Source organism: Rana temporaria, chromosome 13 (genome assembly GCF_905171775.1).
Source record: "Rana temporaria chromosome 13, aRanTem1.1, whole genome shotgun sequence".
Classification (NCBI taxonomy): domain Eukaryota; kingdom Metazoa; phylum Chordata; class Amphibia; order Anura; family Ranidae; genus Rana; species Rana temporaria.
In genome coordinates, this window is record NC_053501.1 from 1,045,970 (window position 1) to 1,062,552 (window position 16,583).

The 16,583-nt window shown below is 56.3% G+C and overlaps 1 protein-coding gene across 2 annotated transcripts in view; it reads left to right on the forward strand.

Annotated features, from left to right (window-relative positions):
- The window catches only part of WDHD1 (WD repeat and HMG-box DNA binding protein 1), a 78,127-nt gene that overhangs the window by 47,234 nt on the left and 14,310 nt on the right, over positions 1 to 16,583 (forward strand). For both annotated transcript variants that reach the window (XM_040333633.1, XM_040333632.1), the window contains exons 19-21: positions 8,645 to 8,871; positions 13,805 to 13,953; positions 16,425 to 16,481. In XM_040333633.1, the coding sequence (XP_040189567.1) occupies positions 8,645 to 8,871; positions 13,805 to 13,953; positions 16,425 to 16,481 (433 nt within the window). The remainder of the gene's footprint in view (positions 1 to 8,644; positions 8,872 to 13,804; positions 13,954 to 16,424; positions 16,482 to 16,583) is intronic.

A 16,583-nucleotide genomic window follows, 5' to 3' on the forward strand; every position in this document is an offset into this window, starting at 1 on the left:
GGGTGGAGTGAGTAGTGCATGGAAGGTGTCGGTGGGTGGGGTGAGTAGTGCAGGGAAGGTGTCGGTGGGTGGGATGAGTAGTGCATGGAAGGTGTCGGTGGGTGGAGTGAGTAGTGCAAGGAAGGTGTCGGTGGGTGGGGTGAGTAGTGCAGGGAAGGTGTCGGTGGGTGGAGTGAGTAGTGCAAGGAAGGTGATGGTGGGGGTGGGGTGAGTAGTGCAGGGAAGGTGTCGGTGGGGGTGGGGTGAGTAGTGCAGGGAAGGTGTCGGTGGGGGTGGGGTGAGTAGTGCAGGGAAGGTGTCGGTGGGTGGGGTGAGTAGTGCAGGGAAGGTTTCGGTGGGTGGGGTGAGTAGTGCAGGGAAGGTGTAGGTGGGGGTGGGGTGAGTAGTGCAGGGAAGGTGTCGGTGGGTGGAGTGAGTAGTGCAAGGAAGGTGATGGTGGGGGTGGGGTGAGTAGTGCAGGGAAGGTGTCGGTGGGGGTGGGGTGAGTAGTGCAGGGAAGGTGTCGGTGGGGGTGGGGTGAGTAGTGCAGGGAAGGTGTCGGTGGGTGGGGTGAGTAGTGCAGGGAAGGTGTCGGTGGGTGGGGTGAGTAGTGCAGGGAAGGTGTAGGTGGGGGTGGGGTGAGTAGTGCAGGGAAGGTGTCGGTGGGTGGGGTGAGTAGTGCAGGGAAGGTGTAGGTGGGGGTGGGGTGAGTAGTGCATGGAAGGTGTCGGTGGGGGTGGGGTCAGTAGTGCAGGGAAGGTGTAGGTGGGGGTGGGGTGAGTAGTGCAAGGAAGGTGTAGGTGGGGTGAGTAGTGCAGGGAAGGTGTCGGTGGGCGGGGTGAGTAGTGCAGGGAAAGGTGTAGGTGGGGGTGGGGTGAGTAGTGCAGGGAAGGTGTCGGTGGGGGTGGGGTGAGTAGTGCAGGGAAGGTGTCGGTGGGTGGGGTGAGTAGTGCAGGGAAGGTTTCGGTGGGTGGGGTGAGTAGTGCAGGGAAGGTGTAGGTGGGGGTGGGGTGAGTAGTGCAGGGAAGGTGTAGGTGGGTGGGGTGAGTAGTGCAGGGAAGGTGTCGGTGGGGGTGGGGTGAGTAGTGCAGGGAAGGTGTAGGTGGGGGTGGGGTGAGTAGTGCATGGAAGGTGTCGGTGGGGGTGGGGTCAGTAGTGCAGGGAAGGTGTAGGTGGGGGTGGGGTGAGTAGTGCAAGGAAGGTGTAGGTGGGGTGAGTAGTGCAGGGAAGGTGTCGGTGGGCGGGGTGAGTAGTGCAGGGAAAGGTGTAGGTGGGGGTGGGGTGAGTAGTGCAGGGAAGGTGTCGGTGGGGGTGGGGTCAGTAGTGCAGGGAAGGTGTAGGTGGGTGGGGTGAGTAGTGCAGGGAAGGTGTTGGTTGGTGGGGTGAGTAGTGCAGGGAAGGTGTAGGTGGGCGGGCTAAGTAGTGCAGGGAAGGTGTCGGTGGGGGTGGGGTCAGTAGTGCAGGGAAGGTGTAGGTGGGGGTGGGGTGAGTAGTGCAGGGAAGGTGTCGGTGGGGGTGGGGTGAGTAGTGCAAGGAAGGTGGGGGTGGGGGTGGGGTGAGTAGTGCAGGGAAGGTGTAGGTGGGGGTGGGGTGAGTAGTGCAGGGAAGGTGTCGGTGGGCGGGGTGAGTAGTGCAGGGAAGGTGTCGGTGGGCGGGGTGAGTAGTGCAGGGAAGGTGTCGGTGGGCGGGGTGAGTAGTGCAGGGAAGGTGTCGGTGGGCGGGGTGAGTAGTGCAGGGAAGGTGTCGGTGGGCGGGGTGAGTAGTGCAGGGAAAGGTGTAGGTGGGGGTGGGGTGAGTAGTGCAGGGAAGGTGTCGGTGGGGGTGGGGTCAGTAGTGCAGGGAAGGTGTAGGTGGGTGGGGTGAGTAGTGCAGGGAAGGTGTTGGTTGGTGGGGTGAGTAGTGCAGGGAAGGTGTAGGTGGGCGGGGTAAGTAGTGCAGGGAAGGTGTCGGTGGGGGTGGGGTCAGTAGTGCAGGGAAGGTGTAGGTGGGGGTGGGGTGAGTAGTGCAAGGAAGGTGTAGGTGGGGTGAGTAGTGCAGGGAAGGTGTCGGTGGGGGTGGGGTGAGTAGTGCAAGGAAGGTGTAGGTGGGGGTGGGGTGAGTAGTGCAGGGAAGGTGGGGGTGGGGGTGGGGTGAGTAGTGCAGGGAAGGTGTAGGTGGGGGTGGGGTGAGTAGTGCAGGGAAGGTGTCGGTGGGCGGGGTGAGTAGTGCAGGGAAGGTGTCGGTGGGTGGGATGAGTAGTGCAGGGAAGGTGTCGGTGGGCGGGGTGAGTAGTGCAGGGACGGTGTCGGTGGGGGTGGGATGAGTAGTGCAGGGAAGGTGTCGGTGGGGGTGGGGTGAGTAGTGCAAGGAAGGTGTAGGTGGGGTGAGTAGTGCAGGGAAGGTGTCGGTGGGGGTGGGGTGAGTAGTGCAAGGAAGGTGTAGGTGTAGGTGGGGGTGGGGTGAGTAGTGCAGGGAAGGTGGGGGTGGGGGTGGGGTGAGTAGTGCAGGGAAGGTGTAGGTGGGGGTGGGGTGAGTAGTGCAGGGAAGGTGTCGGTGGGCGGGGTGAGTAGTGCAGGGAAGGTGTCGGTGGGTGGGATGAGTAGTGCAGGGAAGGTGTCGGTGGGCGGGGTGAGTAGTGCAGGGACGGTGTCGGTGGGGGTGGGATGAGTAGTGCAGGGAAGGTGATGGTGGGTGGGGTGAGTAGTGCAGGGAAGGTGTAGGTGGGGGTGGGGTGAGTAGTGCAGGGAAGGTGTCGGTGGGGGTGGGGTGAGTAGTGCAGGGAAGGTGTCGGTGGAGGTGGGATGAGTAGTGCAGGGAAGGTGTCGGTGGGTGGGGTGAGTAGTGCAGGGAAGGTGTCGGTGGGGGTGGGGTGAGTAGTGCAGGGAAGGTGTCGGTGGGGGTGGGGTGAGTAGTGCAGGGAAGGTGTCGGTGGGTGGGGTGAGTAGTGCAGGGAAGGTGATGGTGGGGGTGGAGTCAGTAGTGCAGGGAAGGTGTCGGTGGGTGGGGTGAGTAGTGCAGGGAAGGTGTCGGTGGGGGTGGGGTGAGTAGTGCAGGGAAGGTGTCGGTGGGTGGGGTGAGTAGTGCAAGGAAGGTGTAGGTGGGGGTGGGGTGAGTAGTGCAGGGAAGGTGGGGGTGGGGGTGGGGTGAGTAGTGCAGGGAAGGTGTCGGTGGGCGGGGTGAGTAGTGCAGGGACGGTGTCGGTGGGGGTGGGATGAGTAGTGCAGGGAAGGTGATGGTGGGGGTGGAGTGAGTAGTGCAGGGAAGGTGTCGATGGGTGGGATGAGTAGTGCAGGGAAGGTGTAGGTGGGGGTGGGGTGAGTAGTGCAGGGAAGGTGTCGGTGGGGTCAGTAGTGCAGGGAAGGTGTCGGTGGGGGTGGGGTGAGTAGTGCAAGGAAGGTGTAGGTGGGGGTGGGGTGAGTAGTGCAGGGAAGGTGTCGGTGGGCGGGGTAAGTAGTGCAGGGAAGGTGTCGGTGGGGGTGGGGTGAGTAGTGCAAGGAAGGTGTAGGTGGGGTGAGTAGTGCAGGGAAGGTGTCGGTGGGGGTGGGGTGAGTAGTGCAAGGAAGGTGTAGGTGGGGGTGGGGTGAGTAGTGCAGGGAAGGTGTCGGGGGGGGTGGGGTCAGTAGTGCAGGGAAGGTGTAGGTGGGCGGGGTGAGTGGTGCAGGGAAGGTGTCGGTGGGTGGGGTGAGTAGTGCAAGGAAGGTGTAGGTGGGGTGAGTAGTGCAGGGAAGGTGTCGGTGGGGGTGGGGTGAGTAGTGCAAGGAAGGTGTAGGTGGGGGTGGGGTGAGTAGTGCAGGGAAGGTGGGGGTGGGGTGGGGTGAGTAGTGCAGGGAAGGTGTCGGTGGGTGGGGTGAGTAGTGCAGGGAAGGTGTCGGTGGGTGGGGTGAGTAGTGCAGGGAAGGTGATGGTGGGGGTGGGGTCAGTAGTGCAGGGACGGTGGGGGTGGGGTGAGTAGTGCAGGGAAGGTGTCGGTGGGGGTGGGGTGAGTAGTGCAGGGAAGGTGATGGTGGGGGTGGGGTCAGTAGTGCAGGGACGGTGGGGGTGGGGTGAGTAGTGCAGGGAAGGTGTCGGTGGGCGGGGTGAGTAGTGCAGGGAAGGTGTCGGTGGGGGTGGGATGAGTAGTGCAGGGAAGGTGATGGTGGGGGTGGAGTGAGTAGTGCAGGGAAGGTGTCGGTGGGTGGGATGAGTAGTGCAGGGAAGGTGTAGGTGGGGGTGGGGTGAGTAGTGCAGGGAAGGTGTCGGTGGGGTCAGTAGTGCAGGGAAGGTGTCGGTGGGCGGGGTGAGTGGTGCAGGGAAGGTGTCGGTGGGTGGGGTGAGTAGTGCAGGGAAGGTGTCGGTGGGCGGGGTGAGTAGTGCAGGGAAGGTGTCGGTGGGCGGGGTGAGTAGTGCAGGGAAGGTGTCGGTGGGTGGGGTGAGTAGTGCAGGGAAGGTGTAGGTGGGTGGGGTGAGTAGTGCAGGGAAGGTGTCGGTGGGGGTGGGATGAGTAGTGCAGGGAAGGTGTCGGTGGGGTCAGTAGTGCAGGGAAGGTGTCGGTGGGTGGGGTGAGTAGTGCAGGGAAGGTGTCGGTGGGCGGGGTGAGTAGTGCAGGGAAGGTGTCGGTGGGCGGGGTGAGTAGTGCAGGGAAGGTGTCGGTGGGCGGGGTGAGTAGTGCAGGGAAGGTGTCGGTGGGCGGGGTGAGTAGTGCAGGGAAGGTGTCGGTGGGGGTGGGATGAGTAGTGCAGGGAAGGTGTCGGTGGGGTCAGTAGTGCAGGGAAGGTGTCGGTGGGTGGGGTGAGTAGTGCAGGGAAGGTGTCGGTGGGCGGGGTGAGTAGTGCAGGGAAGGTGTCGGTGGGGGTGGGATGAGTAGTGCAGGGAAGGTGTCGGTGGGGTCAGTAGTGCAGGGAAGGTGTCGGTGGGTGGGGTGAGTAGTGCAGGGAAGGTGTCGGTGGGTGGGGTGAGTAGTGCAGGGAAGGTGTCGGTGGGTGGGGTGAGTAGTGCAGGGAAGGTGTCGGTGGGTGGGGTGAGTAGTGCAGGGAAGGTGTCGGTGGGGGTGGGGTGAGTAGTGCAGGGAAGGTGATGGTGGGGGTGGGGTCAGTAGTGCAGGGACGGTGGGGGTGGGGTGAGTAGTGCAGGGAAGGTGTCGGTGGGCGGGGTGAGTAGTGCAGGGAAGGTGTCGGTGGGCGGGGTGAGTAGTGCAGGGAAGGTGTCGGTGGGGGTGGGATGAGTAGTGCAGGGAAGGTGATGGTGGGGGTGGAGTGAGTAGTGCAGGGAAGGTGTAGGTGGGTGGGGTGAGTAGTGCAGGGAAGGTGTCGGTGGGCGGGGTGAGTAGTGCAGGGAAGGTGTCGGTGGGTGGGGTAAGTAGTGCAGGGAAGGTGTCGGTGGGCGGGGTGAGTAGTGCAGGGAAGGTGTCGGTGGGCGGGGTGAGTAGTGCAGGGAAGGTGTCGGTGGGTGGGGTGAGTAGTGCAAGGAAGGTGTAGGTGGGGGTGGAGTCAGTAGTGCAGGGAAGGTGTAGGTGGGTGGGGTGAGTAGTGCAGGGAAGGTGTCGGTGGGTGGGATGAGTAGTGCAGGGAAGGTGTCGGTGGGTGGGGTGAGTAGTGCAGGGAAGGTGATGGTGGGGGTGGGGTGAGTAGTGCAGGGAAGGTGTCGGTGGGGGTGGGATGAGTAGTGCAGGGAAGGTGTAGGTGGGGGTGGGGTGAGTAGTGCAGGGAAGGTGTAGGTGGGTGGGGTAAGTAGTGCAGGGAAGGTGTCGGTGGGTGGGGTGAGTAGTGCAGGGAAGGTGTAGGGGGGGGTGGGGTGAGTAGTGCAGGGAAGGTGTAGGTGGGTGGGGTAAGTAGTGCAGGGAAGGTGTCGGTGGGCGGGGTGAGTAGTGCAGGGAAGGTGTCGGTGGGGGTGGGATGAGTAGTGCAGGGAAGGTGTCGGTGGGGTCAGTAGTGCAGGGAAGGTGTCGGTGGGCGGGGTGAGTAGTGCAGGGAAGGTGTCGGTGGGCGGGGTGAGTAGTGCAGGGAAGGTGGGGGTGGGGGTGGGGTGAGTAGTGCAGGGAAGGTGTCGGTGGGCGGGGTGAGTAGTGCAGGGAAGGTGGGGGTGGGGGTGGGGTGAGTGGTGCAGGGAAGGTGTCGGTGGGTGGGGTGAGTAGTGCAGGGAAGGTGTCGGTGGGTGGGGTGAGTAGTGCAGGGAAGGTGTCGGTGGGCGGGGTGAGTAGTGCAGGGAAGGTGTCGGTGGGCGGGGTGAGTAGTGCAGGGAAGGTGTCGGTGGGCGGGGTGAGTAGTGCAGGGACGGTGGGGGTGGGGGTGGGGTGAGTAGTGCAGGGAAGGTGTCGGTGGGTGGGGTGAGTGGTGCAGGGAAGGTGGGGGTGGGGGTGGGGTGAGTAGTGCAGGGAAGGTGTCGGTGGGGTCAGTAGTGCAGGGGAGGTGTCGGTGGGCGGGGTGAGTAGTGCAGGGAAGGTGTCGGTGGGTGGGATGAGTAGTGCAGGGAAGGTGTCGGTGGGTGGGGTGAGTAGTGCAGGGAAGGTGTCGGTGGGTGGGGTGAGTAGTGCAGGGAAGGTGTCGGTGGGTGGGGTGAGTAGTGCAGGGAAGGTGTCGGTGGGTGGGGTGAGTAGTGCAGGGAAGGTGTCGGTGGGCGGGGTGAGTAGTGCAGGGAAGGTGTCGGTGGGCGGGGTGAGTAGTGCAGGGAAGGTGTCGGTGGGCGGGGTGAGTAGTGCAGGGAAGGTGTCGGTGGGCGGGGTGAGTAGTGCAGGGAAGGTGTAGGTGGGGGTGGGGTGAGTAGTGCAGGGAAGGTGTCGGTGGGCGGGGTGAGTAGTGCAGGGAAGGTGGGGGTGGGGGTGGGGTGAGTAGTGCAGGGAAGGTGTAGGTGGGGGTGGGGTGAGTAGTGCAGGGAAGGTGTCGGTGGGGTCAGTAGTGCAGGGAAGGTGTCGGTGGGTGGGGTGAGTGGTGCAGGGAAGGTGTCGGTGGGTGGGGTGAGTAGTGCAGGGAAGGTGTCGGTGGGCGGGGTGAGTAGTGCAGGGAAGGTGTCGGTGGGTGGGGTGAGTAGTGCAGGGAAGGTGTAGGTGGGGGTGGGGTGAGTAGTGCAGGGATGGTGTCGGTGGGTGGGGTGAGCAGTGCAGGGATAGTGTCGGTGGGCGGAGTGAGTAGTGCAGGAAAGGTGTAGGTGGGTGGGGTGAGTAGTGCAGGGAAGGTGTCGGTGGGCGGGGTGAGTAGTGCAGGGAAGGTGTCGGTGGGTGGGGTGAGTAGTGCAGGGAAGGTGTCGGTGGGTGGGGTGAGTGGTGCAGGGAAGGTGTCGGTGGGTGGGGTGAGTAGTGCAGGGAAGGTGTCGGTGGGGTGAGTAGTGCAGGGAAGGTGTCGGTGGGTGGGGTGAGTAGTGCAGGGAAGGTGTCGGTGGGTGGGGTGAGTAGTGCAGGGAAGGTGTCGGTGGGTGGGGTGAGTAGTGCAGGGAAGGTGTCGGTGGGGGTGGGGTGAGTAGTGCAAGGAAGGTGTAGGTGGGGTGAGTAGTGCAAGGAAGGTGTAGGTGGGGTGAGTAGTGCAGGGAAGGTGGGGGTGGGGTCAGTAGTGCAGGGAAGGTGTAGGTGGGGTGAGTAGTGCAGGGAAGGTGGGGGTGGGGGTGGGGTAAGTAGTGCAGGGAAGGTGTCGGTGGGGGGGGTGAGTAGTGCAGGGAAGGTGTCGGTGGGCGGGGTGAGTAGTGCAGGGACGGTGGGGGTGGGTGGGATGAGTAGTGCAGGGAAGGTGTCGGTGGGCGGGGTGAGTAGTGCAGGGAAGGTGTCGGTGGGCGGGGTGAGTAGTGCAGGGAAGGTGTCGGTGGGTGGGGTGAGTAGTGCAGGGAAGGTGTCGGTGGGCGGGGTGAGTAGTGCAGGGAAGGTGTCGGTGGGTGGGGTGAGTAGTGCAGGGAAGGTGATGGTGGGTGGGGTGAGTAGTGCAGGGAAGGTGTCGGTGGGCGGGGTGAGTAGTGCAGGGAAGGTGTCGGTGGGTGGGGTGAGTAGTGCAGGGAAGGTGTAGGTGGGGGTGGGATGAGTAGTGCAGGGAAGGTGTCGGTGGGCGGGGTGAGTAGTGCAGGGAAGGTGTCGGTGGGGGTGGGGTGAGTAGTGCAGGGAAGGTGTCGGTGGGGTCAGTAGTGCAGGGAAGGTGTCGGTGGGTGGGGTGAGTAGTGCAGGGAAGGTGTAGGTGGGGGTGGGATGAGTAGTGCAGGGAAGGTGTCGGTGGGCGGGGTGAGTAGTGCAGGGAAGGTGTCGGTGGGCGGGGTGAGTAGTGCAGGGAAGGTGTCGGTGGGGGTGGGGTGAGTAGTGCAGGGAAGGTGTCGGTGGGGGCGGGGTGAGTAGTGCAGGGAAGGTGTCGGTGGGTGGGGTGAGTAGTGCAGGGAAGGTGTCGGTGGGCGGGGTGAGTAGTGCAGGGAAGGTGTCGGTGGGTGGGGTGAGTAGTGCAGGGAAGGTGTCGGTGGGGGTGGGGTGAGTAGTGCAGGGAAGGTGTAGGTGGGGGTGGGGTAAGTAGTGCAGGGAAGGTGTCGGTGGGCGGGGTAAGTAGTGCAGGGAAGGTGTCGGTGGGTGGGATGAGTAGTGCAGAGAAGGTGTCGGTGGGTGGAACCACCAGGGGAAAGTTCTCTGTTTTTATCCTATTAGATGAAGGGCCCCCCGATCTACGTGTCCTTTGACCCCAGAGACGATCGGTTTGTTGTCGCTCCACATTCGGCGCACATGTCGGGTTAAACATCTTCTCTTTTCCTGCAGCTCTCCTGCAAACTGGAGCGTGAATTCCGCTGCATGGAGCTGGCGGAGTCCATGACTCACAACGTGATGAGCCTCGCCATTAAGTACGCCTCGCGCTCCAAGAGACTAATCCTAGCCCAGCGGCTCAGCGAGTTCGCCCTGGAGAAGGCGGCCGAGCTGGCGTCTGCACAGGAGGAGGAAGAAGAGGAGGAGGAGGAGGAAGACTTCCGGAGCAAGCTGAATGCCGGGTAATACTTGTTATGGATTGTAGAGAAGAGAATGGAGATTTTATCTGAGGCTTCCTCCATGGAAAGGGAACTTCTCCCCAATCTACATCGACCAATCATGTGTCAGTGACGGGGGGTGCTGTCATTTGTAGTCTTTTTTTATTATTATTATTATTATTATTTTTTTTAATAATTTTTATTATTATTATTGTTTATTTTATATATTTTTTTTATTAATTTTTATTAAATTATTTTATTTTTAATTATTATTTTTTAATTTAATAGTATTTTTCATAGTTATTTTTTTATTATTATTATTATTTATTATTATTATTATTATTATTTTTTATTACTATTTATTTTCTCTCTTACACTGTTGCAATGTCTGGCGGCTCTCCTTCCTCCGCCCCATTGGCTGAGCCGTACGCGCTTTCCATTCCTTATTCTGCTCGCATTAGTAAACAACGATACCAAAGTATATGCTATTACCGCGTTTTTCGGGGCGCTAGCGGTAAAATTAACACACCGCTGCGGGCGTTTTAACATTTTTTGAAGTCGTTTTTCAAGCGTTATTGAAGCGCGGGCAACTTCAGTCCCGCTGTTGTCGATGCTCCTTTTTTTTTTTTTGCATGTTTACATTTTTGGGAGATCATGTGACTTTTCTACGGCTCAGAGATTATAGACGCTATTCAGGCGTTTTTACCGCGCTTTTCAATTCATTTTAATGGAGAGGGGCGTTTGTGGAGCGTTTTTTTTTTTTTTCAGCGCCCAAAAGCTGCTCCAGAGATGCCGCTTGCAGGACTTTTCTCAACGCCCCGCCAGTTCAACGTCTCAGTGTGAAAGGGTCCATTGAGATGCATGGTGAGCGTTTTAATAGCGCTTTAGTGTGAAAGGGGTCTTACCAAGATTTATAGCTAGATTCAGGTACGGCGGCGCATCTTTCCGGCGGTGTAGCGTATCGTATTTACGCTATGCCGCCGTAAGTAAGTGAGGCAAGTACTGTATTCACAAAGCACTTGCCTCCTAAGTTACGGCGGCGTAGCGTAAATGGGGCCGGCGTAAGCGCGCCTAATTCAAATGAGGATGAGGGGGCGTGTTTTATGTAAATGGGTGGTGACCCAACGTGATTGACGTTTTTTACGAGCGGCGCATGCGCCGTCCGTGTACATATCCCAGTGCGCATTGCTCCAAAGTACGCCGCAAGGATGTATTGGTTTTGACATGAATGTAAATTACGTCCAGCCCCATTCACGGACGACTTACGCAAACAACGTAAACATTTCAAATTTTGTCGCGGGAACGACGGCCATACTTAACATTGACTAGGCCACCTAGGGGGCAGCTTTATCTTTACGCTGGCGTACCTTTTACGGAAACGGCGTATCTTTACTGCGACGGGCACACGTACGTTCGTGAATCGGCGTATCTAGGCATTTACATATTCTACGCCGAACTCAACGGAAGCGCCACCTATCGGCCAGCGGAAAAATTGCACCGTAAGATACGACGGCGTAGGATACTTACGCCGCTCGTATCTTAGCCTAATTTAAGTGTATCTGGTTTCCAGAATACGCTTACATTTACGACGGCGCAGATTCAGAGTTACGACGGCGTAAACCTTACTGAATCTCGCTATTAGTTTCTTGCACCCGGTGCTGAAATCCTCAGATCGCATTGATCGGATTAGTCTGGTAATGCAATTCCACTAATAAGAAAAAAAAAAAAAAAGCTTTAATCCTCCAATGAGACGCGGCGCTTCCATTAGGTCCGTCCGCGACTTCTTCTGCTCTCAGTGAATTGGGGATTAGCGGTAATCTCTATTTAGTTAATGCCGTTTAAATGATCTCTAATCAAAGCGCTCGTGTCTGTGTTCCCGTCTTCTCGTCTTTCTATCACTCCGTCTGTTACATTGTATCTTCTGCACTCGGATGATGCGATGCGACCCGATTTGATAGATTTCCGCTTCCTTGCATATAATCGATCGGATCTGCAGGTCTCAGGAGGTTCTCATCCATTTTACAGTCTGAGGGCCAGATTCACGTAGCGCAGCGGATCTATAGATCCGCTCGATCTACGTGAATTAAGATCCGCTCCCGCAAGTTTAGGAGGCAAGTGGCTAATTCACAAACCTTGCGACGGCGGATCCTAAATCCCCCAGCGGAATTTAAATTCCGCGGCTAGGGGAGTGTCATATTTAAATCAGGCGCGTTCCCGCGCCAATTTAAATGCGCAGGCCGCGAAATTTCCCGGCGTGCATTGCTCCCACTGACGTCGCTAGGACGTCAGTGGTTGCGACGCTTACGTAAACGACGTCCGTCTGTATTCGAGAACGACTTACGCAAACGACGTTTAAAAATTCAAATTCGACGCGGGAACGCCGGCTATACTTAACATTGGCTGCGCCTGATAAAAGAAGGGGTAAGTATACGACGGAAAACCGCTACGGAAACATCGTAAGAAGACTGCGTCGGGTCCGCGTACGTTCGTGAATTTGCGTATCTCGCTGATTTACATATTATTTATCGTAAATCAGCGGGAACGCCCCCGGCGCCATTTTTAAATCAAAAAAAAGATCCGACAGTGTAACACATTGTAACACTGTCGGATCTAGCCCTATCTATGCCAGGGGTCGACAAATCCCAGGCGCCAGGTCGCCATGGCGACTAGAAATAGGGTCCTGGCGACTTGGCTTGGAAGGGGGGGCAATAAAAAAAAATTTTTTTTTTTTTTTTTGTGAGCTGGCGCCATCTGGTGGTGGCCGTTGGTATTACAAGTTAAGCATTACAAGTTAAACAGCAATTCTAATGTAATTTTTCACTATTTTCACTGCCATCTTCTTCCCTCTAACTAGAACCCCCAAACATTATATATATTTTTTATCCTAACACCCTAGAGAATAAAATGGCGATCGTTGCAATACTTTCTGTCATGCCGTATTTGCGCAGCGGTCTTGCAAGCGCACTTTTTTTGGGAAAAAATTACACTTTTTTTAATTAAAAAATAAGACAACAGTAAAATTATCCCCATTTTTTTTTAATATTATGAAAGATAATGTTACACAGAGTAAATTGATACCCAACATGTCACGCTTCAAAATTACGTCCGCTCGTGGAATGGCGTCAAACTTTTACCCTTTAAAATCTCCATAGGCGACGTTTAAAAAACTCTACAGGTTGCATGTTTTGAGTTACAGAGGAGAACTAGGGCTAGAATTATCGATCTCGCTCTACCAATCGCGGCGATACCTCACATGTGTGGTTTGAACACCGTTTACATATGCGGTCGCTGCTCACGTATGTGTTCGCTTCTGCGCGCAAGCTCGTCGCGACGGGGCGCGTTTTCTGGCTCCTAACTTTTTTAGCTGGCTCCTAGATTCCAAGCAAATTTGTCAACCCCTGATCTATGTGTATGTGATTCTATGAATGAGGCGCATAGATAGGACCAGAGTAAGTCAGAGATACGATGGGGGATCAGGAGATATCAGGAGATAATACACCCGAGTATCTCTTTGTGAATCTGGCCCCTAAAGCGAAAAGGTGAAGCTTTATTTACCTGGTTGTGACAGGTACTCGTCACTCCCACCTCTGGTCACATGCTCCGCGGCGATTTTCGCTTGAGGTTCAGCCCCCTCCTTCCCCCGCTACTCATCTGAGACACATCACAGGGCCATTCACAAGGTGCAGTGTAGCTCACGCATGCGCGGTGGGTAACTGGCTTTACTTACTTGAGATGCCGGTGTTTCTTCCGGTAAGACGTGCCATCGGAATGTCATCGATCGTGGCTGGAGGTCTCTGTTAGAAGTCGGCCGATATTCGGCCATTTTGGAGAAATCGGCATCGGTCGATTATTATCCAAATCGGGCCGATATTTAACACATCTGTGTCAGCAGAGTGTGGAGGAGGAACGTGGAACGTGGGGATCCTGGACAGGAGAGAGGCTAATCGGGAAGCATGGGGGGGGGGCAATCCCTGAAACCGATCCCCCTGTTCCTCCCCCTGCAGCAGCTGGCAGGAGGGAGAGGAGGAAATACTGGCAGTGCTGAGGGGGGGGGGGGGGGGACACAGAGGGATCGGAGTTGCAGAGGAAGGGGATCCTGGACAGGAGAGAGGCTAATCGGGAAGCATGGGGGGGGGGGCAATCCCTGAAACCGATCCCCCTGTGCCTCCCTCTGAAGCAGCTGACAGGAGGGAGAGGAGGAAAAGCTGTCGGTGGGGGGGGGGGGGGGGCACAGAGGGATCGGAGTTACAGAGGAAGGGGATCCTGGACAGGAGAGAGGCTAATCAGGAAGTATGGGGGGGGGGTCCCTGGAAACGATCCCCCTGTTCCTCCCCTGCAGCAGGAGGGAGTGGAAGCGAAGGAGCAACTGCCTGCACTATAGCTGTCCGGACCCCCCCCCCCTCCCCCCTTGTTGAACTGATAGGACCCGGGCCCCATACAGGGAAGCCTATGCTAACCTTTTTATCGGCTGCCCTGGTTGAAAGAATTCGATCAATTGATTGACTTCTGACAAAGAAACATACAGAATACAATAGGGGGGGGGGTTCCTACATCCACCTTGTTTGTGTGGAAGGAGGAGTCTGGTGTCGGCAAGACCCGCCCACGGATGGAATTTTTGAGATTTGTACGACATTCGATTGGTGAGCGATCCTGTTGGCCCTCCCCCCGCCTGATATCGGGAAATTGTCGGGAAATCGGCACCTTTCATCCAATCAGCTGCAGCTTGGGGACTCTGACATCCTGTGAGGCCGGCTGTCAAAATCGCGATCGCCGCCGCCCGCGATTCGTCCGTCCGTCTTGTATAGTGTGTGTGACGAGGCGGAGGAGGGCCCTGACCCCAAGAGCTTAAAATCTACAGGAAAAGTGTTTTGTTTAGCCCCGCCTTTTATTTTTCGATCTTCAGTGTTGTGAAATGGATTATTGATCGTCTTGTCACCTTTGTGCTTCATCCTCCCAGATACAGCCGGACGGCCACAGAATGGGGCAACTCACGTGCCAAACAACCGGAAGAAGTGCGAGACGCGGAGATGGAGGGCGAGGAGGGAGAGGAGGAGGAAGTGGAGGCGGAGGAGGAAACCCCCGAGCCCCCCAGACTGGGCAGAGCAGGTCTGTGGCCGGGATTTTGTGATCATTCCTCTAAGGCCGCGATCTACAAACTTTGACAACAAAAGGGCCCTTCAGACAATAGGGGGGCCGGACTGTGGCCAGTGGGAGTAGAAAATGTCCCGATGTCAGTGGGAAAAACAATGCCTCATCATTGGTGTCAGTGGGAGGAATAGTGTCCCATCATTGGTATCAGTGGGGGGGAATAGTGCCCCATCATTGGTGTCAGTGGGAGGAATAGTGTCCCATCATTGGTGTCAGTGGGAGGAATAGTGTCCCATCATTGGTGTCAGTGGGAGGAATAGTGTCCCATCATTGGTGTCAGTGGGAGGAATAGTGTCCCATCATTGGTGTCAGTGGGAGGAATAGTGTCCCATCATTGGTGTCAGTGGGAGGAATAGTGTCCCATCATTGGTGTCAGTGGGAGGAATAGTGTCCCATCATTGGTGTCAGTGGGAGGAATAGTGTCCCATCATTGGTGTCAGTGGGAGGAATAGTGTCCCATCCTTGGTGTCAGTGGGAGGAATAGTGCCCCATCCTTGGTGTCAGTGGGAGGAATAGTGTCCCATCATTGGTATCAGTGGGAGGAATAGTGTCCCATCCTTGGTGTCAGTGGGAGGAAAAGTGCCCCATCATTGGTATAAGTGGGAGGAAAAGTGCCCCATCATTGGTGTCAGTGGGGTGAATAGTGTCCCATCATTGGTGTCAGTGGGAGGAATAGTGTCCCATCATTGGTATCAGTGGGGGGAATAGTGTCCCATCATTGGTGTCAGTGGGAAGAATAGTGTCCCATCATTGGTGTCAGTGGGAGGAATAGTGTCCCATCATTGGTGTCAGTGGGAGGAATAGTGTCCCATCATTGGTGTCAGTGGAAGGAATAGTGTCCCATCATTGTGTCAGTGGAGGAATAGTGTCCCATCATTGGTGTCAGTGGAAGGAATAGTGTCCCATCATTGGTGTCAGTGGGAGGAATAGTGTCCCATCATTGGCGTCAGTGGGAGGAATAGTGTCCCATCATTGGTGTCAGTGGGAGGAATAGTGTCCCATCATTGGTATCAGTGGGAGGAATAGTGTCCCATCATTGGTATCAGTGGGAGGAATAGTGTCCATCATTGGTGTCAGTGGGAGGAATAGTGTCCCATCATTGGTGTCAGTGGGAGGAATAGTGTCCCATCATTGGTGTCAGTGGGAGGAATAGTGTCCCATCATTGGTATCAGTGAGAGGAATAGTGTCCCATCATTGGTATCAGTGGGAGGAATAGTGTCCCATCATTGGTATCAGTGGGAGGAATAGTGTCCATCATTGGTGTCAGTGGGAGGAATAGTGTCCCATCATTGGTGTCAGTGGGAGGAATACTGTCCCATCATTGGTGTCAGTGGGAGGAATAGTGTCCCATCATTGGTGTCAGTGAGAGGAATAGTGTCCCATCATTGGTGTCAGTGGGAGGAATAGTGTCCCATCATTGGCGTCAGTGGGAGGAATAGTGTCCCATCATTGGTGTCAGTGGGAGGAATAGTGTCCCATCATTGGCGTCAGTGGGAGGAATAGTGTCCCATCATTGGTGTCAGTGGGAGGAATAGTGTCCCATCATTGGTGTCAGTGGGGGGAATAGTGCCCCATCATTGGTGTCAGTGGGGGGAATAGTGTCCCATCATTGGTGTCAGTGGGAGGAATAGTGTCCCATCATTGGTGTCAGTGGGAGGAATAGTGTCCCATCATTGGCGTCAGTGGGAGGAATACTGTCCCATCATTGGTGTCAGTGGGAGGAATAGTGTCCCATCATTGGTGTCAGTGGGGGGAATAGTGCCCCATCATTGGTGTCAGTGGGGGGAATAGTGTCCCATCATTGGTATCAGTGGGGGGAATAGTGTCCCCATCATTGGTGTCAGTGGGAGGAATAGTGTCCCCATCATTGGTGTCAGTGGGAGGAATAGTGTCCCATCATTGGTGTCAGTGGGAGGAATAGTGTCCCATCATTGGCGTCAGTGGGAGGAATAGTGTCCCATCATTGGTGTCAGTGGGAGGAATAGTGTCCCATCATTGGTGTCAGTGGGAGGAATAGTGTCCCATCATTGGCGTCAGTGGGAGGAATAGTGTCCCATCATTGGTGTCAGTGGGAGGAATAGTGTCCCATCATTGGTGTCAGTGGGGGGAATAGTGCCCCATCATTGGTGTCAGTGGGGGGAATAGTGCCCCATCATGACAGATCACAGATACCCCGGCCGGGCACCTCTGCCAGACCTGTGTCTTCTGTCCTCCAAATGCACTCGCAGTCGGCAGATTCGCCATAACCGGCCCTTACCCCCCCCCCCCCAATCACGAGACAAACCACACAGTTTTTATGCTCGGAATGTTTAACCCTCAACATCTGTTAAGTACCGATCATAGACATGAAAACACCGGAGCCGTCGGGTCATAGAGTCGGTTCTCCGTATATTTTGTGTCTTTTTATTGTTCTTTTCTCTTTTCGCAGCTTTGAATCCTTTTAACAAAAACGTTGCCTCCCCGGAGCAGCCAACCGCCAAATCCGGTAATTGTTTTCTATTTATATTGTTTTCTATTTATATTGTTTTCTATTTATATTGTTTTCTATTTATATTGTTTTCTATTTATATTGTTTTCTATTTATATT